Source organism: Trypanosoma cruzi, genomic scaffold (assembly GCF_000209065.1).
Source record: "Trypanosoma cruzi strain CL Brener 1047053517129 genomic scaffold, whole genome shotgun sequence".
Classification (NCBI taxonomy): Eukaryota; Euglenozoa; class Kinetoplastea; order Trypanosomatida; family Trypanosomatidae; genus Trypanosoma; species Trypanosoma cruzi.
The window spans coordinates 240,226-265,464 of record NW_001849547.1 but is presented as its reverse complement, the minus strand read 5'-3'; the positions used below and the strand labels follow the sequence as shown (position 1 = coordinate 265,464).

Here is a 25,239-nt window from a genome sequence, read left to right as displayed (position 1 = left end):
GGGGCGGTCCAAATGCTTGGCATCAACCAAAATGAGAACGATGCTTTAGCGGTCCACTGTTGTTTTGCCTCGAATGAATGCGGGAAAAATAAAATCCAATTTGCACCAAAGGAGCCTGAGGGAAATTCAGGGAAGTCCTTTGCAATTGTCAAGGCTTCAGTGGACAAAGACAACATATCACTGCGGATGTTTCTCTTCTTTTTACTGGTGTGCCATTGCCATTTGGGATCGTTTCACTGCGTGAATAACTTCCGATAGTACTTTGTGGCGTCTCGGCTTTTGTCTCTCTCTTCAACTAGACGACCCATTGACTGTCATGAAAACACACGCTGACGGAACTTGACCGACCCACGACACAGAGGGCAATGAGTCACATTTGTTGCGCATGCATCGCATAGGCAATAATGTCCACATGGAACGAGCACCGTTTCCTTGGGAGAAAAGCACACCACGCACCTCTCATGCTCATCCGTCTGTTTATCATCGTCACCATTTTCTAATCCATGACACAATCGCTGTGAGACTGCTGTCGCATGGCCTTTTGAGGGTGAGCTGACGCCTTCTTCACCAAAACAAAGCGGGATTAAGCCCTCAGCTGACAGCAACTGGCACAGCTTCTTGACGACATCACAAAGTGAGGATGAAACTGGATGCCATGCTGCTAGCTCCGGCGTGTGACAACGTCCGGTAGCATCAACGTATTTGTGGTTGCTCGCTATCCTGCAGCCTTGTTCCGCGCTGAGGAGAAACACCAGAGGAGGCTCAATGGGGTACAAGCGCGTCAGCCATATCTGCAAGGGCAAGACATAACGATGTGGTGGCGCTTGTTCACGGCTGTCTGGGGTTAAAGAAGTGTGGTCGCTGTTGCTCTTCTTAATAGTAATAGGAAGCCCACCATAGATGCAAAGTTTTTCCTGTTGTGTCACTCCCCAATTGGCGTCACGACAGTAGAAATGGAAGGTGTTGCACAAATTCTCGACGTCATGAAGGATGCGGCCCATAACTTCAGGCTTACAGTGTGAGGAACAACCAAAGAAGCGAGTAATAATTTCGTTCATGTTATGTTTGATTGTATGCTTTCCCCTAAAGGGCAGAAGGAAGCCCCTCAGGAAAGGGAGAATAAACCATACAGCAATAATAAGGTTGTGGGGACCTCGTAGAAAGAGGGTCACAGCGTCTTCTTTTCCAGTTCGCATTCCCATTCGTAAACCAAATACAGAGCCTCCCTCTCCCTCTCTTTCTCCATATATATAGTACAAAGGAAATAGCGGGTGCGCTGGAGAAGGAGATTCCACCACCCATATAGGTATTCAATTACAGAAAAAAGTCTCTCGCAGAAACCCGCATCTATGGGCAGGAGAAAAGAGATCGAAATTCACTCGGTGGGTGAAAAACGGCCCGAACTCACTTCAACAGCGGTTTCTCCAGCGGACCCCATGCGTGTGTCGCCTTTCATCGGCTGCATCGGCAGACAACGTGGATCCGCGCCTTGAAAACGCCATGCCTCCGGTAACGATGTATAAGATCGGGAAAGAATTATTTTCCACACGCCCATTCCTCAAGCATGCGGCACGCGCAAGAATCCCAAGCTCGCATCGCCAAGACAAGTTCCATAAACCAACTTTCCAAATCGATGGAACGCAATGTAAATTTCCAGAATCCAGTGCTAAATATGGGGGTCCATTGCGTTTCTGTTGCTTGTTCATCGTGTTTTTTTCCAAACAAATTCCATAACCCACACGCCGGCCACCGTCTTCGAGCACGTCCGCCCTGCCGAGTGGAAACGTAAAAGGAGGTCCCGGCCCCGGAGAGGGCGTGAAACGCACACGATACGCCATGCCACCGAGCTATAGCACGGTGGAACGATGATCCCCCGCTGCCGAGAAACAATGCAACAAGGAGCTACACAATTAAAGGACTCTTGTTGTGTTCAACAAAGTCGCTTTTCATTTCTATATTTGTCGAAGAGAAAATTACACCCTCATGGCCATAAATTCTGAAGCAAAAGCGGATTCTACTCAAAATAATGGTGCCACTCTTTTTCAGGTGTTGGGCTAAGCATGTCTTTTCCTACCACCGGCATCCCGACAAAAGTATTTTGCCGTCAAGTTGAACATTTGTTCAACAGAGCCGCTGTTCTCCCAATAAGCGCACCGCACGGCGTGACGCCAGATTGCGCAAACAGTTCTCCTTCCTAACACTGCGCCCCATCAAGCAAAACAGCGCCTCACGATAATACAAATAAATAAATAATGGAAAATAAACAAGCAACCGCCGAAGTCTCGCACGCACTAAAAGCTCCGGCAACCAGAGAACAAACACCCTTCACAGGTGCTCGTATAGAGGCAAATAGCTATTAATCGCCCACCGCAGTTTGCTGCATGCCAAACGTCCCAGCGGCAGAACTAACAACCCACAACCGCTTATGCAAAGCAATATTGGACTGGGCTGCTGGCCGGATCCTGAAATGATCTAAAGAAGTCAAACATGACGGATGAAGAGAAAAGTTAAATAGAGAGGCCGTGGGTTCGCCACCTCCTTAGTGTCTGCTCAAAGAATATATATTCGGACTGCCACTCTCATGACACGATGTGCTTTGTTAGTACTAGATATATTATAACTCACGGAGTGGCAAACTTTGGACTCCTCCTGCCACAAGACCCCGCCGCTCCCCTTCGCAAGTTCCACCCCTTCGCCAAGTCCTGAAGTGTAAACACGCGACCACGCGATATGCCGTCTGCAGGGTTTTCTGCTGACACCACGTAGGCAAAAGTTGCCTGTATTCCGCGAGAGTAAAAAAACTAATATATCCGTTGCAGCTCCCACGTCATGACGTGTGATTTCGAGCTGCCTTTATTCGCCGCTCATCGCGGTAAAGTGCTGTCCACCCAAACGTCTATGTTGGATAGCAAGATGGCGGAAAAGGCCGATAAGGCTAAGCGTACCGCTCGTGCCTCGGCCTGCATGATAGGAAACGCTTCCTCTTCCATTTTTCCCCCGGCAATTTTAACGTCGCCGGAGTCTGGAATTAAAAAGGACCCCCGTCCATGGAGCGATGCTTCCGTGATGATGGCGGCCGATGCCTTTTCCGTCGGATTGATGGTTCGCTTGCGATTGTTCTCGATGGTGTGTCGTAACCTCTCGCCCAAGCCAACCGCTGACGGCGGAAGGTTCGCCGGGGATGTCTCCCGCACAATTCCCCGGTTAAGTGCCAATAATCGCCGTCGCACTGCCTTGATAAAAAATTAGTAGTCGCATAAACGCGTGCCAGAAATGGCAGCCGCGTACAAAAAACGTGACGCCACAACCTCCATTCCCGCGATGGTCAAAGAATTCATCGCCGGCATGGCGCGCACAGACCGGACAAACCTGTCACTCAGAGATACTGCCTGGTGAGTGTGATCAAACTGCACCCACAGGAAGGTGTACTGCGTAGCGCCCGATTCGCGTTCTTCCCTATCGTGGCGTGACAACTGTCCGCATTACTAAGCACTTGGGATTCCCACAATGTCGCACCGCTTTTCGACCCTGCAATGCGTATATTACCGATCCATACGTCGTCGCACACCGATGGAGGTGCAGCCCAGAGGCGGTGAACCACCGTCGTCACCACCGCAATTGCCAAGGTAATAATAATCTGGAGAATTTCTGGGCTGGCTTTGTATCCCATAGGGAGCCGTGTCAGCTCCTCCAGCATGCCGTCCTCCACGCGGCATCGAAAGAGATGCCGAGTATCCCGCGGTAAAGAGACTTGAAAAAAGGATGCCTTTAAATCCAGGCAGGAAATGGCCTCCACCATCACAGGCGGCAAATAATGGGAAATGTGTAAAAGAGGAACATTCGCCTCGTAAGGGTCGTCTCTGTTCTTGCCGCGTGGCCACACGATCCATCGTCGTCGCAAACCAGTGGTTTTCTCCTCCACAACCGAGAAAGGTATTATCCATCCGCCTGTTATTGTGGACGAAGCGTCCTCGATTATTCTTGCTTTTCGTAACAAATGCGCATCAGCGGTTGGAATCCTCCGTGAGCCTTCGCGCGCTTTACCGGAGGAAGACGGAGGGAAAGGGGACCGCCCGACGAGTCCCCATACTTGCATGAGCCTCTCCAAGGTGGCCGGTTTCAACCGACTTTTAATCCACTCCAGATTCAATACGGGCACGTTGACTTGCTGTAACGGGATGGCGTGTTCCTCTTGTGGAGTGGCCAGACGCGTCCTTGTCGCGCGTCTCGTTATTTTAGCGGCATGATTGTGATTAAAATCATGGAAAAAACGCTCCTCCGTTCTTAGCCAGAGTTCCTGCCCTTCCGCCGTTTCTCCCTTCACATCAATGCGACCAGCGACGACACCTGGGTCAGCATTGTGGTGTACCTCCCCAAATATCGCACTGTGTTCTGGGGAAGGTCGAACGGGTCGACGTGCTTCGCCAACTGCGAGACCACGTGTGGGTCCAAATCGCATGTCTCCACGATTGGAGCAGCGTGCCTCAACGCTCCCCGTTTTATGGAATGCGCCGTGGCATCCCAAGGAGCCAGAGATCGTGTCACCTGTGCAGTCGTAAGATTCGTGAGCTTTTCGTTTTCTTGAAGTGTCCTGCATAGCTTTATAGTGTGGAAGGCGTCCTGCCCTCGTATCCTCACGAACCGCAAGGCGAGGTATGGATCCGCCCTCGCCGTCCTCGGCGCCACGGGCCAATCCAAAACTAAGGCCCCGTCTGGCTCCATTGTGAGATTGTTGGGGTTAAGGCCACAATCTCGGACCAACAGCTCGCCGTTATCCACGCAAGTCGGAAGACAACACGTTCCTTCCAACCGGTCCGGCTGCGGATTACTTGATTCATTCCTTCCTTTGTCGAGGAGCGTGCCTGCTTTGTCTCCTTTCGCGCCGCAATTTTTTGTAACCCCAGAATCGCCATGCCCAGCGGGGTTCGATCCATTTGCGACATGGACCGCAGCATCCTGGCGTGCTGCTGTCGGGTCTATGGCGCCACATCTAACATTGCCATCAAAAAGGCCGCGCAGCTCTCCGCGTTGATCGACCGTTCGTGCGTGCGGCATAAGGTTGTGAATTGCCCTGCTAGGGACATTCTCTGCTTCCACGTTGACGGCGCCCAAATTTCTCGAGCCACCTCGTTCGCTCTCATGTAGCTTGTCCAAAGCGGAACTGCCGGTGTTTCGTCGTACCACAGTCGAGCGTCGTTGGCAGATAAGCTCCATCGCCCTTCTCGTCGATTGCGTTGGGCAATGTGAAATATCGGATGGAGCGTCGGCGGCGCGGTGCGACTTCTTTGCGGAATAGCGGGAGGTGGTGGAATGGATGGGGCTGCCGTCGTCCGCTTTCATAAGAAGCAGCAAGCAGCCCCTCGCCGTTTCTTGACGGCCGTCCGCGCTACGAGTAACTTCCTCCGGTTTCGTCTCGGACGTTGCTTTTAGATGTGTCGTGTCCATAAACATGACATAACTGGCGTCGCACAGTGCGCTGGGTTTCTCGCCGATCCACGAGAAGCTGCGCTGCATTCGCAAAGATGTCCGTCTGGTGAACGGCGGTGCAAGGACGGGCGAGAATGTTGGAGAGCGGGATCCCGGGGTCGGATGCAATCGTGAGCTGCATCCGGAATGCCTGCAGTAAGGTCCTTCCAAAACTCATAAAGCGATCGGTGGGATCCCGCTCCGCTTCCACCGCGCCAATCCACGCAATCAACACTCGAAGGGAAGTTGAGCCTGGTCGTCCGCCTGGTGCCAGCACTTGTATGCACCCGGAGGTCGACAACGAGTCTGGAAATGCCCTCATTCCATACACGTGTGGCCCAGGTGGTGACGCCGAGTGCGCGGAACCTTCGTTCCTCTTCTTCTGTACCGGAATGGGCGTCCAAGAGGGATGTGCTGGAGGGCAAAGGCATTAAGGAACGGAAATGTGGTCACCCGAAATTGCCCCGAGACGTCTGGGGAATAACCTGCCGTCTCTCTCGCGCCGGGCTTCGCCAGGCCGTGCGTAACGACGCATCCCCAACCATTAAGCGATGCGTTTGATGTGGTTGTTCGGTAACGCCATCTTCGGCCGTATTTTAACGCGTGACAGGCCTATCTGTCGAGCCTCTCCGAAAGGTTGGAACTTCTTCCCGGCTCGCCGTCTCCGCCTCCCACGCGGCTTGCTGCGTCTCTCTTGCACTAACGCGTGCCTTTCGTTCCTGTAGTTGGGCACGAGTCGCCTCCAACTGCTGCTCGCGTCCGGCGAGCACGTATTCTCGTTCTGCAAAAAGGCCGCCGGAGACCGCAATGTCAGATTCGCGCACCAATAGGTTGTTATGCGCCTACTCCACCTGAAAATTAAGCTACGCGTTTCGATTCTGCACGTCTGCGGTGGCATGAGCGTAGTCAGTGCTCAGGCGCTCCCTTTCAGCGTTGACGAGCCCTTGTTGGTGCCCCAACTCCCGGGCCGCCCCACATGATGGGTAGGAGCACTTGAGCCTCGACATTTGGTACTTGAGGCGCCCTGAGATTCGCAACGTGTCCTGTAAGGCTCGAATCCTCCCACCGACTGGCAACTTTTCCCGAAACCAAGCGTAAGCCTCTCATAGAGGCGGCCACAGTCAGCGTCGCGTACGACGGCCCGTTTTCATCAACAAAGGTGAGCCGCACCTGAATAGCGCCATGTTGGCGTACCAATTCCGAGAGACGGCCATCAATATCGCTCCACTCGGGGGCCGTGTAAGAAACCAACGCCATTCCTCCATATAAAACAACCTCGCTGTGTCTGGAAACTTAAAATTAGAAATTAAAAAATTAGCTGCCGCTATCGACTCCCTAAAGTCGTAGCCTTCCCAAAATTCATAAGACAGAAAGGTTTCGTAAAGAAGTGTATTCGTTTTATCAGGATACATATACATTAATTAAGTTTGCCAGCCCTCTCGCGATCATTCTCTTCGCAAGCTCCCCAAACAAATTATATGGAAAGATATAGATACAAAAATAGGCATCGATCAATGTATAGATATAACTATATGGATAGGAATATAAAAACGCTAATTTATTCTTATTTATTGACGCATGTATAGATATGGATGTATCCCTTCTCTCCCCTCCACACTGAGAGACAGATTGGCTACTTGGTTTATTAAAATGCTATTTCATTGGCTGTGTATGTATATAGATAGGTATATAGTTGTCGGTATCAATATCTATTCAGCGTTTTCGATACATACATACATATATGTATATTGTTACTATTCCTCGTGTCTTCTCAAATAAATACGAAGACCCACACGCCAGCCACCATCGCAGAGCACGTCCGCCCAACGATCGGAGATCTAAAAGAGAACCCGGCACCCGAAGTGGGAGCCGCAGCGGAGTAAATGCAGACCTGCCTCTACGCACAGTTCAAACCGGCCGGTTCTCAAAATTTTAGTTCAATGCCGTGGCGTGCCATGAGGTGGCGGGTCAGACAGGCATTGCTGTGGCACTGAAACACGCACGCCGGACGGCGAAACTCAGCCGGTGTTGATCCCATCGGGTTGTCGCCACCGGGCAACGTGCGCCTTCTCGGCGGCCTGACCCCTCTGCCGTCGTGACATCGGCGACAGCGTGACGTCCATCAATGCATGTGTGCATGCCATTTTAGGCACACACGGTGCACTGTTTCTCGGTGGCATTCCCCTCCTGTGCAGAGGCGGGGTTACTGTGTGGGTTTGATGTTCTTCATGCGGAGGTTCAAGCCTTGCAGCGCGTGGCTATTTAATCTCCATTTTTAGTGTCCCGACCTTCTTTCTGTCAGGTGCTTGTGCCGTGTGTGGGTGGTCAATCCCCCGGCATTACCCGCCTGCCGGTCGCATCAAGGGCACTTATGAAGTGCTTCTTTCTTCGGTGCCGACCGTGGCTCTGTTCTGGAGCGTTCGCGTGCTCGCATAAGGAATAGCGGTCCCGTTTTCGCTTGAGCCCCGAATTCCCAGTACGTGCATTCGAACGGGGTGCATGTCGTCAGACCGTCATATTCCTGGCAACGCCTCCTATTTGTCGGGGGGACTCTTGCTTTTGGAAGTGCCGAAGATAAAATACGGTTCCGGCTTGCTTTTCGTACAACACCGTGCGGAAACTGCATGGGAGTGGCTTCGGCCTGGGCCGTGCAGTCTGCGGCGGAGGTGCGGTCGGTGTGCCGTCTCTCGCTCTCGTCCTCGCCCAAGCGCTGGGCGGGGGTTCCGGTGGGATTTCTGGCGGTTCCGACTCACCGCGAAAGTTAACTTTCCACAGCGCCTGGTAGAGCGCGTAATGCCCTGGGCGTTAACCATGTGCGTCACGACACCAGTGTAGCAGCTGCAGTGTTTGCCGCACACCGGGCAGTCTGCCGGGAGTCGGATCGTGGCGGTGTGGGGTCCAGCGGGAGGAGGAGGCGTTTCCGTGTAAACCTTTTTGCGTGCCTGTTGTGAGGCATCCGGGCCGCACCAACGGAATGTGCTCGGGATGGCGGGTTGCAGTGGCCGTGGCAGCCATCCGTATTTGTGCGAAACCCCGGTGCGGAGGCGGTCCAGTGCGGCCTCTTCCCCACGAGTGAGAGTGGCGTCCGTGCAAGTGGGTTCCCAGTCGCCTGATACAGTGGAGCGGTAGGCTTCTGGCTTGAGCTGTCGGGCACCAATAATACGTTCGGCCAGTGCAACGATGCCGGTGCTCCATGTGCCTCTGAGCTGTGCGAGGTCGGATGCCTTCTCGGCTTATGCACCACAAGCTTCGTTCCTGGGTACGCCGCAGTGGCCAAAAACAAACTGCATCCGTGTGCACGCTCCTCGGTGCTGCTGGCAAGAAAAAAGGGTACGTCCACAATGTGAGTCACCAGGTGATCCAGAACCGTCGACGGGTGCTCGCGTGCTCCCACGGTTCGACGAGAAGGCGCATAGACGCACGCTGCCGTGGAAAAAGTCCCGGTGAATATCGTACTCTCCATGCCAACACCACACCGCTCTGCATCTGCTGTGGTGCATGGACTTCGCACGGCCGGAGGGAAATTGGAAAAAAGAAAGAATTCCTCGTGGAGGCGTCCCCGTACCAGCGTGGCCAATCCGCGACAATATCCCTTGCCCGTGGAATGCGGTGCGCCAACTACATCAATGGCAGCGCCGTGAAGGGATGTGCAAATTGCCGGAATTGGCCGCCACACCTCCCGCGCACAAAAACTTGCGGGCCGTAACGGGCAACAAATCCCAATGCCGCGTCATCCAAGGCTCGAGCGTTCCACATGCACACCTGAGGGATCCAGCCATGGAATGCGGTGCGCTTGAAGATTATTGTGGAAAGTGACTGGGATGGCTTGGTCCGTCACTTCCACCGCTAAAGAGACATCGATCACCCTGTGCAATCGCCACGCCAGGGCAGCCCGAAATCACAGCAATACGTCGCGCCTCAATACATAATCTCGCTCGAAGGCGTTCCTGGAAACCTGGAGCCCTGCTACTACTCTGCCGCCGCTTTGCTTCTGAAAGCTGTAATGCCTCCTGCATGGAAACCCACGGTAAGGCAGGGCTGCAATTCATTACTTCCAGTAGGCGGTTCATTGTACCCTTTTTCTATTGCACAAAATGAGCGCTGAGTCCCTCGCACACAACTCCGTGAAATTACAGTCCGATAAAACGCAACACCAGCAGTAACAAGAGCGGCAATTCAATCCCCTTCCACACGATCATTGTGAAACGGGAGCAACTCCTGAAAGCACTCGCTCAAAATGGGATCATTTCACAAACAACGACCGACAACACGGTCGGTGCGGTTAACGATGACTGGCTGTGGTGCGCAGCACATCCGTGGCCCTGCGTCCTCCCGCATCAACCAGCACCGCACGCCTGTCAGTTCTACGTGTTGCACATCACAGGAGGGCGCGATCACTTTTGAGGCTCGCACTGGATGCGCGGTCCAGTAGACTCAGCGCGTCTGAGCGGGTGTCACCGGACACAGACTGCAACGGCACTGCGGGTGGTCGGTACAAGGACGCGCCGGTGGTGTCTGAGGCGTACGACGATGACGCCATGTCGTACGGCTTCCGCGTCTCTTCGTCGCTCTCCTCGTCATCGCGCAGCAGCGCCTCCAGCCCACCACGCCGAGGCTCGCGCAGCTCCTGCCAGTGGCGGTCCTCCGCGTACCACACAACGACGCTGTACACAGTGACCGCAAGCAGCACAGTCGTCAGCAGCAGCACAATCGCCACGTACGCCCTCGCTCCGCCGTCGCTCGGCGCAAGGTGGTTCGCCGCGCTGACCAGACACAGCAGTGCAAGGAGCACAAAGCTCGCAGTGTGCGTCATCGTCAGGAAGGCCGAGCGCATCATGTTCGTGAAGGCAACCACGCCTGCACCCGCAAGCAGCACAGCAGCCATGCAGAAGTACTGGACGTGGCAGCCTCCCACGGGCGGGTGCACAGCCGCAATCAGGCACACCACACACAGCACCGACACCTGGAACACGCACCAGTACACGTGGCCGCCCCTCATGTTCGTCAGCATGCCGCCGTACATCCGCTGCTGCGCCGCGGGGTGCCAATACCCGACGGGGTACAGCAGGCGCTCGTGCAGCGGCTTCCTAGAAAACTGCCAGTACCTCGTGAAGCTCGCGCCCGTGTGGCGGGCAATCAAGTAGCACACACCAGCAGGGAACGCCACACCGTACAGCACGCCAACGACACCGATCACGCGGTGCAGCACGCGGGCGCCGGGCATCGCCAGTGCAAGCACGGAGCCGAAGAATATGCCGAGGTGCATCGCGTGCGCCACAACGTACGTCAGGTTCGGGAACCGCATCGCAGCCCACGCACTCGCCGCGTCCACGCCGCGCCACCGCTGGAAGGCGGCCGTCACACCGTAGTGCACGCACCCGAACACAGCGGCCAGCAGCGCGTTGCCCACCACCATCCACAGCGGGTCAAGGGCAGCAAACACCGACAGGAAGTACGGCAGCGCAACGGTGCTCGCACGCTCCTGCGCCGAGGCGCATGGCATCCTCGCGAACACGCCGAGCGCCTGCAACTCCAGAACGGAGCCCAGCCCGCCGGTCACCAGCACGGCAACAGCCGTCGCACCCGCAACAACGCCGGTGATCGCCGAGAGGGCGCTGGCTGCGGCGGGCAGCGTGTTCGAACTGATCGTGAAGGACCCAAGCAGCACACCCTTGCAGCCGCCAAACACCGCCGCAGCGTCGCAGCGAATGACTATCGTTTCGTCGGCAGCAATGAAGTAACCGCGGTGCACAGGCACAGCCAGCTCCAGGACGGTGGACGGATTCGTCGCGTTGCGCACCCACGTCGCGTTGCTCAGCATCGCTCCCCACGGACCGCCAAACCCGCTCGGCTGCGCCGTCGACACAGGCACAAAGCTCAGGTGCGTGCCGGGATGCGGGTCGCGTGCCCACCGAAACGGCGGCGGCAGCGCCACCATCAGCCGCGTCGGGACGGCGCTCCCACCGCCGCGGATGTCGTTCTGCGTCAGACTTCCACCAGCCGCCGTCGTCGTCACAGCAAGCGTCGGGCACGCCACGTCGCTCCACCACAGCGTGCCGCTCACCGACGCTGTGGGGGTCCGCGTGGGCGGCGGTGCCACCGTCTCCGTCACCTGCAGCGTCTTCGTCGGCCCGTACGGCGTCGGACTGTAGTGCGTCGCGCTTGGGCTCGGCGTCCACGTTGGCGTCGGGCTGCGCGTCTCCGTCAGCGTCGCCGTGTGGCTCAGCAGCGGAATGCCGTGCGTGCGGTTGCACCCGTCCACGTGCGGCAGGTACACCGGCAGGCAGTCGTGCCCGTACCCGCCCTCAGCACAGCGGCAGCGGCACGACCTCGACATCGCCCTCGTCGTAGCAGCAAAGCAGCGCACTTCGGCGTCGCACACACCACACGCCACGGGGCGGAATTCCCCGATGATGCCGGTGGACCTGTAGTCCATCGGCTGCAGCGCCTGCCCGTTGAGCGTCAGGCACCCCACGACGAAATTTCGGCCGGCGCCCACAAGCGCAACGGTGCCGTCCATCACGACGGGTCCACGGCCGGCGTTCCCATAGAGCGTCAGCGTGCTCTGCACGAGCTCCGCACTGTGCGGGTACGACGGCACCGACAGAAGCCTGCCGCTGATGCTGTTGCCGCGCACCGACAGCCACGACCCGGACGCAAACGACGCCGACCCCCGCAGCTCCAGCAGCGCGCCATCCGTCAGTGCACCGGTGTTGTCATTCACCACGATGGCGGACGCGTTGGCCTCCACTCCACTGCCGAATACCAGCCCATGCGCAGCGTACACCTGGCTCCCCGACGCGCGCAGCACAGCGCTCCCCGACGCAACCACGCGCGCACTCGCGTACAACGCATATTCGCCACCGAGCACAGCCGAGTCCAGCGCGACACCGCCACCGACGAGCTCCAGCACAACGCCGTCCACCACCACCGTCCGCCCACCAGTCATCACGGTCACGAGAGCAACGCCAGACACAACCAGGACGGACCGCACGAGCCGCAGGCCCGACAGCACAAGCACCGGTGCGTACGGCGACGACTGCGAGCCGGGAAGACACACAAGCGGCGTCGGCCTCGCGGCAACCAGCAGGGAGTCCGTCACCGTCAGCACAGACCCCGCGGGAAACGTCCCGGTCAGCACAAGCGCACCGTTCAGCGCCTCCACATCGCACACCGACAGCTCCACCGGCCCGCTCTCGTCGCTCCCCGCACCATCCGCATCGCGCAACGCTCCACCGCCCATCACGTACAGCACGGCGCCGTTCAGCAGCGACACGTTCTGCACAACGATCCGCACGCCGTCCCGCGCCATCCACGGCACGTAGAGCACCGGACTCACGCCGTCCAGCACAACGTGGCGCAGCGTCACCTCGCTCACACCGGCAGGCACAACGAACACCGACTGCACCGTCACGCCCTCACGGACAAACAAACTCGACGCGGTGCCCACAGAGGGCGGCAGCGCGGGTGCACCCACAGGCACGCACGCCTCGCCGTGCCCACCGCTGCCGCACATGCACGCGCACACACCGTTCCTCATGCTCGCCGACGCCGTCCCGGGGGCGTAGCAGTACGTGTCCCTGTCGCAGTCGTCGCACCCAACAACGTCGATGCGCCCAGCGTCGCCAAAACCAGCCGCTGCGTACTCCTCCGCCGTCGACAGGACACGTCCACCAGCGTGGTTACACGCCACCCTCACATGCGCCCCAGCCGAGAGCGACAGGCTCAGCGACAGCATCCGAGACAGCAGTGCTCGGTTGCGCACAAGGCTCAGCGTGCTCCCAGCAGCGGCCACGGCGCCAGCGGCGTAAAGCATCTCCCTCGAGGCGCCGTCGTGCACGTTGCCCTTCGCCAGCAGCATCGACCCGTCGGCCAGACTCACCGTCGAATAAAACGCCACCGCGTATTCTTCCGTCGACGCAAAGTCGCTCCGCACAAACGCCACAACGGAGCCCGACACGCTCACAGCCCCACGCACAGACACCGCGTGCTTGCACAGCAGGAAGTCGCTGTCAACAAACGCCACCACGGAGCCGCCGCTGGCCGCAACGCCGCCCTCCACCGACACGCACAGCCCCAGCGCCGCCTGCACCAACAGCCCGTCCACGTACAGCGCACCGCGCGACGACAGCGCCACGCCGCCAACCACAAGCACGCCAACAGCGTCACGGAACACAGCCGCCACATGCGTGCGCGCAATGGTCAGCACGCTCCCCGTCAGATTCACGTTGTGCAACACGAGGCACGCGGAGGCGTCGCCAAGGTCGTAGGCGTCATGGTACGCAACGCGCTTCTCTGCGATCAGCACCGAGTCCACCACAGTGACGCGCGAGCCCGGCGGAAATCGGTTAGCCACCAGCACGCCGCCGCCGGAACGCAACTCAAGCCCGCTGATCAACACATCGGCACGCTCGCCAGCGGGCGGGTCGGAACGCCACCCAACAACGTACAGGCTCGCTCCGCGCACAAACGTGCAGTTCACCAGCGTCACGTTGCGCACGCTCCCTGACATCGACTCCACGTCCACCACGACGTCCGCCGCAAAGGTCACACCAACGTAGCACACCACCGACGTCCCGAGACCGGCGTTCACCTTCACACCCACACGCACGTCCCGCACGCACAAGTCGGCGCCGTCGGTGCTCGGCGGCTCGGGGACAGCAACGGGCAGGCACGCATCGCCATGGCCGCCCTCAGCGCATGCGCAGGTGCAGCCATCACTCGAAGCCGTCGTCGTGTACGCGGGGAAGCACGACGTCGCGAGGGCGCATGGGTCGCTGCAGGTCAGAATGGTGGCATTGTACACGGACGGAATAACGTAGTTCGCTTCCTCCTCGCCGTTCACAGTGTTGCACGCAGCCACAATCGCTACGTTTGTGAGATCGCTGGGTCGTGAGTATATCCATAACGCTGTGTGCGTGCCCTTGCTGGACATAAACTGGTTGCCGGACACGGACACCGTGGAGTCGCGGAGATTCACTGTGGGATTCAAAACAGCAAAAGCACCCACTGGGGACACGCGGCAGAGGTTGCCGCTCAACTGCAGCCAAGAGTTGTAGTAAATATGGGAATGGTGGCTTGAAAAAAAAACCGCCGAGCTTCCTTGCATGTCGTTGTCCCGAAAAACAACCGCTGACCGAGACTCCACACAAAAAAAACAAACAAATATGATGACGTACTGCACCAGGCTCGACACAAGATTGCCTCGGACCACCACAGCAGAGCCGTTCAGTACAAACAGTGACAAGGATTCGGCATAACCTTCAAGATGTATCGGTGTGCCCTCGCCACCAGCCATATGAAACGCGTTGCCCAACACCGCAAAAACAGAGTGCCACGTCACCCTCAGCGCATACCTGACAACTTGAATGGCGCTTGACGATGTCGTCATGGTCTGAAACGCATTGCCACTGAGCACCACCGCAGAGTAGTTGCTGATCGCCAGTCCATTCATCGCAACACACGACGGCCTCCTAAGGTCCAAACCCAGCCGAGGGATCATTCTCGTGACCGTGAAGCGGTTCCCGTTGATCGTGATGTTCGTGCGTGGTGGAAACCCACCCTCCGGGCTGAGCAGCGCGTCAATGAATGTGTTGCCGGTGACGACAATGTTCAGCGACCCCACAGCGGCGTACGCGTTGCCCAACAGCAACAGAACGGCGCCGTCCCTCCACGTGCATCCATCGAACGTGACGTTCGCCACGTCGCCCTTCATCCCCCCAATCAGCACCGTCAGGCCCATGCCGCCCCCGCTGAACGTCACGTTGCGGTAGCACAGCCACGACAGACCGCCGCCCACGGCCTGCGCAACCTCGGGGTACACCATGTCGCTGATGCACTCACCAATCGGCGGCGGTGGCGGTAGCAGTGGCGACGGCGGTGGTGGCGGCCCGGCGGGCACAGGCGCAGGGACGCACACTTCGCCGTGCCCTCCAGCAGCGCACTGGCACTTGCAGTCAATGACCGCCGTCGTCAGCGGTGCAAAGCAGTCGCCGTCCTTCGTGCAATCCCCGCACGCGGTAACCGTCGTCACCTTGGTGATGCCATTCAGCTCCAGTTCTCCCGTCGTCGTCAAAACTCGTCCTGCAACCGTCAGACATCCGGCAATGAACCCGTAGCCGGCTTCAGCCTGCGATAGCAGAGGCCTCGACAATCCCGTCGAGCCCATCCCGCAGCCCGTCAGCGTCACCACACTACTGCCGTCAATGGCAAAGGAAGCGAACTCGGATTCGTGAAACATCGCACCCACTCCCACGCTGTTGTCGCGCCAATCCAGCCAGCTTGACCTTTGGACGGTCCACAAGTCTTCTGCGTAGATGGCGCAGGCCACGATACCGCTGTTCCCCACCACGCGCAACACGCTATGCTCCGACACGCTGAATCTGTGGTGCTGATACAGGAGGCTCGTACCAGAGGACATTGTATTGTTGAGCAGCGCAAAAACAGAGTGATCACTCACACTGAGCCTGTACACGTAAAACAGGTGTTCGTACCCATCAAAGCTGCAGTAACGCGCGTACAGCGAGCTGCCACGCTCCAGCGTCAGCGTCCCAATCGAGTACAAACCATACGCATCACGCTTCGTTGCATGCGCATTGACGTTGCCGACCAACAACGAGGACGCACTCAACACGACGTCGTCCAGCAACAATACGCTCAGCATCTTTCTCACAGTATCCAAAAACTGAACTGTAGAGGACTGTACCGCATCAACCTCCGTGACGGCGATGTCGCAGCGCTGCGGGAGGGCAAGTGAAAACACAACAACAGAGGACCGCATCACCGTCTGGCTCACGCGGATCAGGACACCGGCTGACTCGGCCACCTCAACACCCCCGACAAACTGCAGCGCGGCACCCTCACGGAATGTGCATCCAGTGAGCGTGATGTTGATGGGGAGATGCAGCGGCATACTGTCGAGGAAAAACGTCAGCACGGCACCCACGCCGCTGAATGTCACATCCACGTAGCAGTGGTGCGTCTTCCACATGTTCGGCGCGAGGTTCGTCAGCGTCTGGTTCACCACGCAGCTCGTGTCGCCGTCAACGACTCTCTCCGCTACGGGCGGCAAAGAAAAGTCGGGCACCCCGAAAGGAAGACACGACGCGCCATGCCATCCGTCCTTGCAGCTGCACGAGCACGAGCTGCGGTCCACCGACTCCGTCCCGGGCATGTAGCACGCCGCGTCTTCGTTGCATGTGCCACACCCGAACACCTCCACTTCCACCGGAAACACATCGTCGTACAACACCTCCCTACCGCCCTGCAGGTTGCACCCAACCACAAACCGTGCGGGTGACGCCACGACAATGCTCGCTAAAAATATATTGAAAAGAGGCATTCTGGAGCCCACCTGACGGTTGTGTGCAAGCGACACGATGGTGCCGATGCCCAACAGCCTAATTTTGTGCCAGAAATGCGGAATAGCCAATACCGAAACTACACCGACGTTGTTGCCCTCCACACGCCACTGCGCACCTCCCTCGAGGGTCACAGAGCCAGACAAATGCACCAGCGCGGAATTGGAAACCCTCGTGCTGCCAAAGAAGGTGCTGTCCACCACTCGCAGCAGCCCCGCGGACCTCACGGTGGTACACCCAAAAACATGAACGCCATTAGCCGCACTCATCGTGTTGTTCTCTATGCTAAAGTAGCCGCCGTTCCTCATGTCAACAGCGTAAACAAAAACAGATGATTCCACACCCTCATCCTTCGTTGTGCTCAGCGTATTTCCCTTCACAATGATCCCACCACCATCAACAACAATAGTTTCGGATATATAAACTGCGTAATTATTTCCCTCAATGTGGTTGTCAAGTAGCAGCAGCGTCGAGTTTGCACCGAGGGAGAATTCCGGAAAGGCAAAGGCGTAGCTCAACGTCGACACAATCGCACTACCCACCACCAGTATCTGGGAGCTCGCGCCAAAATAACCCTTAAACTCCAATGCACCAGAATCCATCATCGAGGAGACCACGCTCACGTACACGCGCGCACCACTCCCCCTGATCGACAGGCCCACGAGGACGCACTGCAGCAGCGTGATGTTGAGTATCTGTTGTGGTGCGTCAAAACTCCACAGGTCAAGCACGATCACGGCAGTGAAGGTCACGTTGACGAAGCACAGACCACGCACACCGGGATCAGGATAGTCCACGGAGCTGATGCTGCCACCGTGCACGCAGCGGACCTCCGTGTCGTCCGCATCGGGGAGCGGGAGCGGCCCAAGACCGTCCGGAACCGCAGCTGGCAGACACGTGTCACCGTATCCGCCAGCAGCGCACACACACTCACAGCCGCTGATGCTGCTCGTCCTCGCTGCGAAGCACACGGCGTCCATGGTGCACGCACCACAGTCCAGTATCGTCACGGGCGTCCCAATATTGAGCTCTTCTCGGTAATCCGTCACAGGAGAGCCCCTTGCCTCGTTGCACACGCCGTAGATGATCGGGCGCGCGTCGGATGGTGATGACCACTTGCTTGTCATAAGTAGAATGGTTGACGAGTACGAGCCGTACGTGAAGTAGTTGTGTAGTATCGACCACACACTCCGATCGTGGAACGCCACGCCATTCTCGTTGACCACGTACAAAACGTAGGCGGTGCGGAACTCGTTGTCGCGGTGCACCAGCCAGCTGCCGCCAGTCACAGTCAGCGTGTTTGTGATGAGCATGGCAAAGCCGAGACGAAAAGTGCTGGACACGATCTGCAGCACGCTGCCTCCATCCACAACAACATCCTTAAACCCACACGCGCCTTTGTAGTATTCGGTGCTCGGCGCACTCCACGAGCTGTTCTGTATGGAAAACACGGAGCCGCCGTCAACACGCAGTTCCGACGCAAGGGCGTACATCACGTGCGTCTCCGAAATAACGACGCAGTTGTCCATGTAGAATACGCTGGACAGGTTCGCGCCGAGGCCGCGCTCCACGAGGATCGCAGCGCACGAACCCCCGCCACACACCAGCGTCGACCGCGTCATGACAAACCGCGTCGACAGAAGCCGGACGCCGTCCAGGACAAGCGCGGGGCCGTACCGAAATCCCGCGAAGCCAGTGGTCGTCTGCACGTACTGCGACCCGCCAACCGTCGCGCGCAGCGTTGAGTTCGCCAGCAGCACACTCGAGTTCGGCGGCATCGCGCCATGCAGCACGATCGTGCCCTCCATCGACGTCACATTCGTCATGTTGACGAGGACGTGCGGCATCAGGCGCGCCGTGCTCTCGCTGAGGCCGCCAATCCGCAGCTGCGCGCCGCCCGCAAGCACGCAGTGGCGCAGCGTCACGTTCAGCGCGTCGGCAAACGCATCCATCGAGCGCAGTTCCACCGCCAAAGTGATCGGCCCGCTGAACACCACCGAGTCGAAGCACGCCGTCGCACGCACGCCGCCAACCGTCACCAACTCCGTCAGCGTCACGCCACTCACGCAGCCCTCCGAGCCATCGCCACCACCGCCGCCGGCCCTCGCAAGCGGCACGTCGAACGGCAGGCACGCCTCGCCCATGCCGCCGTCGCTGCAGCTGCACACGCAGTCGGTGAACGACGCCGTCAGTCCATCAAAGCACGCCAGCGCTGCCGCACAGCCGTCGCACGGCACCACGCTCACGGAAGGCAGGCCGGCCAAACGGTAGTCGCCGCTGCTCCGCAACACACGGCCACCGGCACGGTTGCACTGCACCGACACGACGCCGCTCGTGATCGTCGGCCCGGAGACAAGCGTAGCGCCGGTGGCAGTGCTGCGCGCAATCGACACGGTGCCGCCGCTCAGCGTCACCCCCGACAGCGACGCCACAGACGATGCCACCGACGACGCCTCGCCCACCGCCCACACGTCGTGCAGCTCCAGCCACCCGCCGGCACCGACCGTCCCACCGTCGCAGCGCACCAGCGACGACGCGACAGACCCCTCGACGCCCACGAAGCGCAGCACCGAGTCGGACACCGCGAGGCGCTCTCCAAGCACAATGCCGCCGCCGCTGCTCACAACCGACACGTTCGTCACGGAGAACACCGAGTGGCTCCGCAGACTGAGACGCGACGAGGACGCCACATGCATCGCGGAAGCGGTCGCACCGCCCAACGCCTCCAGCGACACGCCTTCAAGCACCACCGCACTCGACAGCAGGTCCACACCGCCGCCAACGTACACCGCCATCCCGCCCGCCTGCAACGACCTCAGCACCGTGCTGCTCACACGCAGCTGCGTCTGCAACAGCGAGGTCGCGTACAGCACAAGCGGCGACGCCACCGCGTCCGTCAGCCCGCTCAGCTGGGAGTAGCGCATCGGCCCCGCCGTCACAATCGTCGAGTCACGGACCGTCACGTTCGTGTGTGCCGGCAGGTTGTGCACAAACACAAGGGAGCAGTAGCTCCCGGACAGCCCGCTCACGCTCACCTCCAGGCTCCGGTCACTCGCCGGCTCGCCGCTGTAGCCCCGCACGTAGATCTGCGCACCGCCGTTGCACACGCAGTTCCTCAGTTCGATGCGCAGCGCGCCGGGAAGCATCGCCGGCACGTCGAACACAACAGCCACGCCGTTCGTCATGTACACGCCGTCCATCAGCACCGTGTCCACGGCGCGGCCAACCGTGACGGCTCTGTCCACCGTTCCGCCCCGCAGTCGCAACACCACCGCATGCACCGCGGGCATCCACGCCGCCGCCGCAACCAGCGCCAACACAACAAGCAGCGCCACACGCACAGCCGCAATGGCCCTGCGCTGCACACGGTGCCGGCTGCGCGGACACGCACCCACCGCAGACCGCATCCACCGTCCCAAACACGTACCAATAGAGCTGTCGTGGTGCATCGCTCTCTTCCCGTCAATCAGAAATCCCGTTTAGCAAATCCCTTTCTACAAATGACAAATCCAGAAAAACAATTCCGATAAATCTTTATCCCAATGCTACTAATCCTAATACTGCGAGTAATCCCTAACACCTTGAAACGATAGTTGTGCTGGTAAAGCAAAAGTATCTCTAACTGCGCGGTCAAAGGAAAAGAAATAAGAGACAGCAGCAACAACAGTAACCAAACACAGTGGCACGCAAAAACATCCGGCGATACACAATCCCCGTCACAGTACAACCGCCGACACAAAGCAGCGCAGACGCAATCAAGTCAGTGACACCATCGCCCTCCCACCACCCACACAACCCCACAAAGCCACCGTGCCGAGTGGCGGAATCCCGGCAAAAAGCTAAATGACCACTGGCACCGCTCCTGTTACCGAATGGCTCCATCACATGGCGATCCCTATGCGTAGACGTCATACAGGAGCCGAGGCAGGCCACGTGGCAGCGATACGACCGCCAGTCATCAAGCGCGTACAAAAGGTGTTGGCGTTGGTGGTGCGGAAGTGGAGTGGAGAGCTCGCCGGTCGCCAGCAGTAAAAGCGTCGTTTCTAGTTCACGCAAGTCGGCATTGCACAGCAAGCAGCGGCACCATGCGCGCACGACACTGCACAAAGAAGGGAACAAAGAAGCGCGGCGGCAGCACTTGGTCACGGGGAAAAGGGTCCACACCGATTGCACATTCCGATTGGCCCACAGCCGTCCGGATGGTAGTCGTGCAGATGCCGCGCGGCGGGTGTGACTGCAGTGGACTGAGAGGACGAAGAGAGGGGACAGAGACGCAGTGCGGCCCTCATCCATCTCTGCTAACTGTGACACCGGTGACGTCATCCCGTCAGGTCACCTGCAGCAAAGACCGTCGCCGTCAGCAGCGGTCGGTGCCTTCCTCCTCAAACTGGGGCGTCATTCCACTAACGTCGTCGCTCGTCACCCACCAACACAACGAGGGAGCAACGGCAAAAGATGATGCGATACGTGCAACGAGCACGCAGCCACAGAGTCCCACTGCTGCCGCCATAACCAAACAGGACTGACTGCAGGGCGCAAAAAGAAGGGTAAACACCCCACCAAACGCTTCAGCATCACGTGGAAGAACCGCAACCGACACACGAGGCAAAGCGCCGTGAAGCAGGCGCCAAAACCAAACCTCCTCCAACAAATTCACCGTAAAGCAAACAAAAAAAACACAATTTGAAAAAGAAAGCGCCGGTGCAGAGGCAATAAATGGTTGTGGTGCGCAGCGGCCGTAGCATCGCACCCTTCCCACATCTAACGGCACCGCACCACAACGCACCGTGACGACAGCCTGCAATGACGACGACTGAGTAGCACAAACAAAGCAGCATAAACGTTTCATCCCGCGCTCGCTCAAATTTATGCTCTCAGTATGCACTGCCAACGACACAGGGAAGTACACGGAAAGAGGACTGTCCCCTCCATCCTCCTTCCGCTAACAACAGATCTTCCCCATCCTCCTCCTCGCCACGCCCTGGGTGCCGCGAAACGCCGTCAAGCAAAGCCACGTGTATAGAAGCCCTCAATGCGCGAGGCGGAGATGGCAGCCACCCACGCTCACTCCCCCGCACACATCATCTCCCACAACCTTCCCACACACAAAAGGGCAAAGAAATGGAAAATGGAATCCCGCCGCAAAACGCGCGCAGAAGCAACGGCATCCAAGTCGCACCGCAAGAAAGAGTCATTCGCACAGCGCCCGAGCCTCCGTCACCCACCAACCCGGCCAATAAGTAAGATTCTCCTAGGCTTTAACGCTCACTGCATGTGTCTCATTCCATCAGATTTTCTTCTTTCCGTCAACTTCAGAGAGAGTTCCCTTCACGAGTAAAAGGCCCCGCTCATTCTTACCTTTAATCTGCTGCTCTGTACGGCTGTAGTTTCCCAAAAACATTTAGACGCTGTCCTCAGTTACAAGTGTCGTTGGTCGCGTTGTACCGTTTCTGGTGCTGACGCCCTCAGACCCTTCCTTTAGAAGATCTGCGGCAAAGTTTGCCGCCGAGATCTCCGTTGGACCACCAACACCACTTAAATCAAGGTACTTTGACGCAATCCCAGTGAAGCTGACGTCGCTGTAGTCGCCTCCATCCCTGCAATGGAATTCAGCAATAGCAAATACATGACCCTGCACCTCAACAAAACTGGGACCAAGAGGCGAGTTTTTTTTTTTCTACTCTTACCAGCGCGTCTAGCTATACAATGCCATCTGAGTGCCGAAGAGGTGGTCGAGCAACGACAAAAGTTTCCTGCTATGAAGCAACTGCCATTGAGAAAACTTTCCGAGGCGAAGTTCCTGTTCAATGCCCAGCCGTTGACGCACAGCCAAGGTGCCTGGACATTCTAGAAGCAGATGGTGCAAGGTTTCCTGCGGGCCGATTGGCGTGCTTGTGGAAGCTGGCTGATCCTGCGGCAGCAGAGATCGCCTCCTGGCACTGCTGTTTCGATGCCGTGTGGCGTCTGGGTTGTGTGCGCAGCGACTTCTGTGCTGTGCGGTGCTTCTCCGTGTGGGGAAAACCATGTCACAGAAATCACATTTGAGCTCGGGAAGCGGTGGAGGATGTTCCGGATGAAATGACCGACAGTGACTGACGAGACCCGAGAATCCCGTCAATGTAGAATCGCAGTGCGGACATTTCTCCTTCCGACGGCGTGTGAGGGTCCGTCTGCTTACTGGAGAGACGTCTTCCTCCCTCGCCGACGGGGGAACAGTGTCCGTCCCCGGTGCAGTTGGATCGTTGTTAGAGCGCATATATGCAGACTGTTCCGGTGAGATGTTGCAGAATCGGCATTGGTTCGTGCAATCTCTCACGGCCCAGTATAGTCGGCCCCAGACCTCAGATTCCCCGCACATTGCCCTTGCGAGGTGAACCAGTTCCTGACGGTGTAGAACTTCCTGAGTTGTCAGGTCCTTACCGCTGAGATCTGATGGCCTTGTGCCGCAAAGCAAGTAGCGATGAGTGTCTTGACGAATGGTACTACGCCACTTGTTGGTGAGCTGGGTGGTAAAAAATGTCAGCAGGTCCGTATGCCACAAAGGTGCGATTCCTTGCTCCGTGTATTGTCCGGTTGCCATAGTCTGCGTCGCATACTGATCTGCAAGCTCGTTAGCATGTACTCCGCAATGTCCGTAACAAAACTGCAGGTGCACGGACCAGCCAGCACACGCCAGTGTTAGGAGACGCTGCCAGATCCGATCCTCCGTCCAGTCGGTCTGACTGAGCGGGCCCTTGTTTAGAGCCGCTAGAAGAGACTGACTGTCCGTAACCACAAGCAGGGTTTTACGCCTGTGGCGGATACGAGGGGCAATCAGCTTCTCTAGGGTTAGAAGCAGCGCACGGGATTCCGTCCTGTAGCTGCATGGGCGTGCGCCGCAGTTTATACTGGCCTTTTCTATTATCTCCGATGAGTTGAGGGATGAAAGCAGTATTCCAACCCCTGCTGAATTGGGAACGTCGACACCGCCATCGGTCGCAAGTATCTACGAACGATGGCTGTGCAGCGCCAGAGCCTCTTCGCTGACTCTGCGATTTTCCCTTATCAGCTCTTCTTCGTCAGTGATTGAGTGGTCTATCGGAAGTTCCACACCGATGGTGGCCCGGTGTGCGGAGGCCGCAAACCAGGGAGGAATGGAGCTGCGAAAGAACCGCTCTTCGCGTGGTGAGCTCTCGGTGATGCCATAGTCCTTTGTGTATGCGTCTACGAAGGCATATAGCTCGTCCCGAGATAATGGCGAGATGCGGAAACCAGCGCGAGGTGGTGGCTCAGGCGGGGGTCTCCGCATCCAGTCCGTCTGACATGCGCGTGTGTTCTCAAATATTGAGAGCCGCGCGCAGGCAAAGGACATGGAGCGGCGGCATATTAGCCTCCAGTAGCGCGGATTCCGGGTCGACAGTGCTCGGAACTCCGCTGACAATGCGTGCCAGAGTTGCGTACGTCTTCTGCATCTCATTCTTCGCTGAATCCGTCGCTACTGCCCATATGAGCTCACTGCCATAGCGTAATTTGGAAGCACCGTATCCAATGACGAACGTGCGTAGGTCATGTGGAGATGGTCCCGCCTCTTTGTGCGCTATGCAGCGTAGCTGCGATATCCGTTGCGAAGTGGCAGCGCATTGCTTGGTGGCCGCCACATTTAGCGTCAGTCGTGGATCGAGATCCATGCCGAGAAGCTTCGTAGTTCGCGATGCCCCCATGGTCATGACTGGGATTTGACATCCAGCCACTACCAGGGGCCACTTTCCTTCACGATCATAATCTGACTCCGTGTGCGTGGATAGTGTGAACCAAGCAGCTTCACACATTGACGGGTTAATGGCCAGGCCATTTTCCTGACTCCACGCATGCAGCTTTTCAAGAACCATGTTGGCAGTGGGAATGGCGTCTTCCCGGGACTGCCCCTTAACGATAATAGAGAGGTCGTCCGCATACATGTCTGCTGTGACACCCGCAAAGCTGTTCAGCAGATTGAGAAGTGGGTGTACGTAAAGGGAGAACAAATACGGTCCCAGCACGGACCCCTGAGGAACTCCTCGCAGCATGGGACGCCGATCGCTGTGTCTGTGGCCAACTCGTGTCTTCGCGTAGCGTCCACATAGAAAGTTTCTAAGCCACCTTCTACAATTCACCCCCGGAATATTAGCCAGCAAGCGACTGAGGACTCGATGATCTATGGAGTCAAAGGCCTTGCTGAAATCAACCAGCACTAGCAGGGTCCGATGGGGTCTGTAGTGGAGTTGATTGCCAATACCGCTCTTCTTGGGAAGACTCACTTGGAAATAGTGATTTCTATTATGCTCCACTTCGTGTATCAGGTGTGCCAGCTGCATCGTCGTGGTACGCATGCTACGATATGCATACTGGTGGGGATGCGGCGTCCACACCCAAAGCAATCTCTTCAGTACCATTT

The 25,239-nt window shown here is 57.8% G+C and overlaps 3 protein-coding genes across 3 annotated transcripts, besides 7 other annotated features; all 3 read right to left on the bottom strand.

Annotated features, from left to right (window-relative positions):
* Positions 1–6,307: part of a sequence feature (areas not merged during assembly with more than two copies in the genome that could not be assigned to a particular haplotype) that runs on past the window's edge.
* Tc00.1047053511487.71 (uncharacterized protein) lies at positions 315–1,202 on the bottom strand (the record flags this gene model as incomplete). The annotated part of the gene is made up of 1 exon (XM_812060.1): positions 315–1,202. The coding sequence occupies one exon, from the start codon at positions 1,200–1,202 to the stop codon at positions 315–317; it is 888 nt and encodes a 295-aa protein (XP_817153.1).
* Positions 2,444–2,669: a mobile genetic element.
* Positions 2,444–6,931: a mobile genetic element.
* Positions 6,308–7,026: a sequence feature (heterozygous, non-Esmeraldo-like haplotype).
* Positions 6,763–6,931: a mobile genetic element.
* Positions 7,027–25,239: a sequence feature (areas not merged during assembly with more than two copies in the genome that could not be assigned to a particular haplotype).
* Positions 8,285–8,929, bottom strand: Tc00.1047053511487.51 (uncharacterized protein; the record flags this gene model as incomplete). Its single annotated transcript, XM_812059.1, has 1 exon — positions 8,285–8,929. One exon carries the CDS (start codon positions 8,927–8,929, stop codon positions 8,285–8,287), a length of 645 nt encoding a protein of 214 aa, XP_817152.1.
* Tc00.1047053511487.30 (dispersed gene family protein 1 (DGF-1), putative) lies at positions 9,845–20,275 on the bottom strand (the record flags this gene model as incomplete). The annotated part of the gene is made up of 1 exon (XM_812055.1): positions 9,845–20,275. The coding sequence occupies one exon, from the start codon at positions 20,273–20,275 to the stop codon at positions 9,845–9,847; it is 10,431 nt and encodes a 3,476-aa protein (XP_817148.1).
* Positions 15,314–15,356: a microsatellite.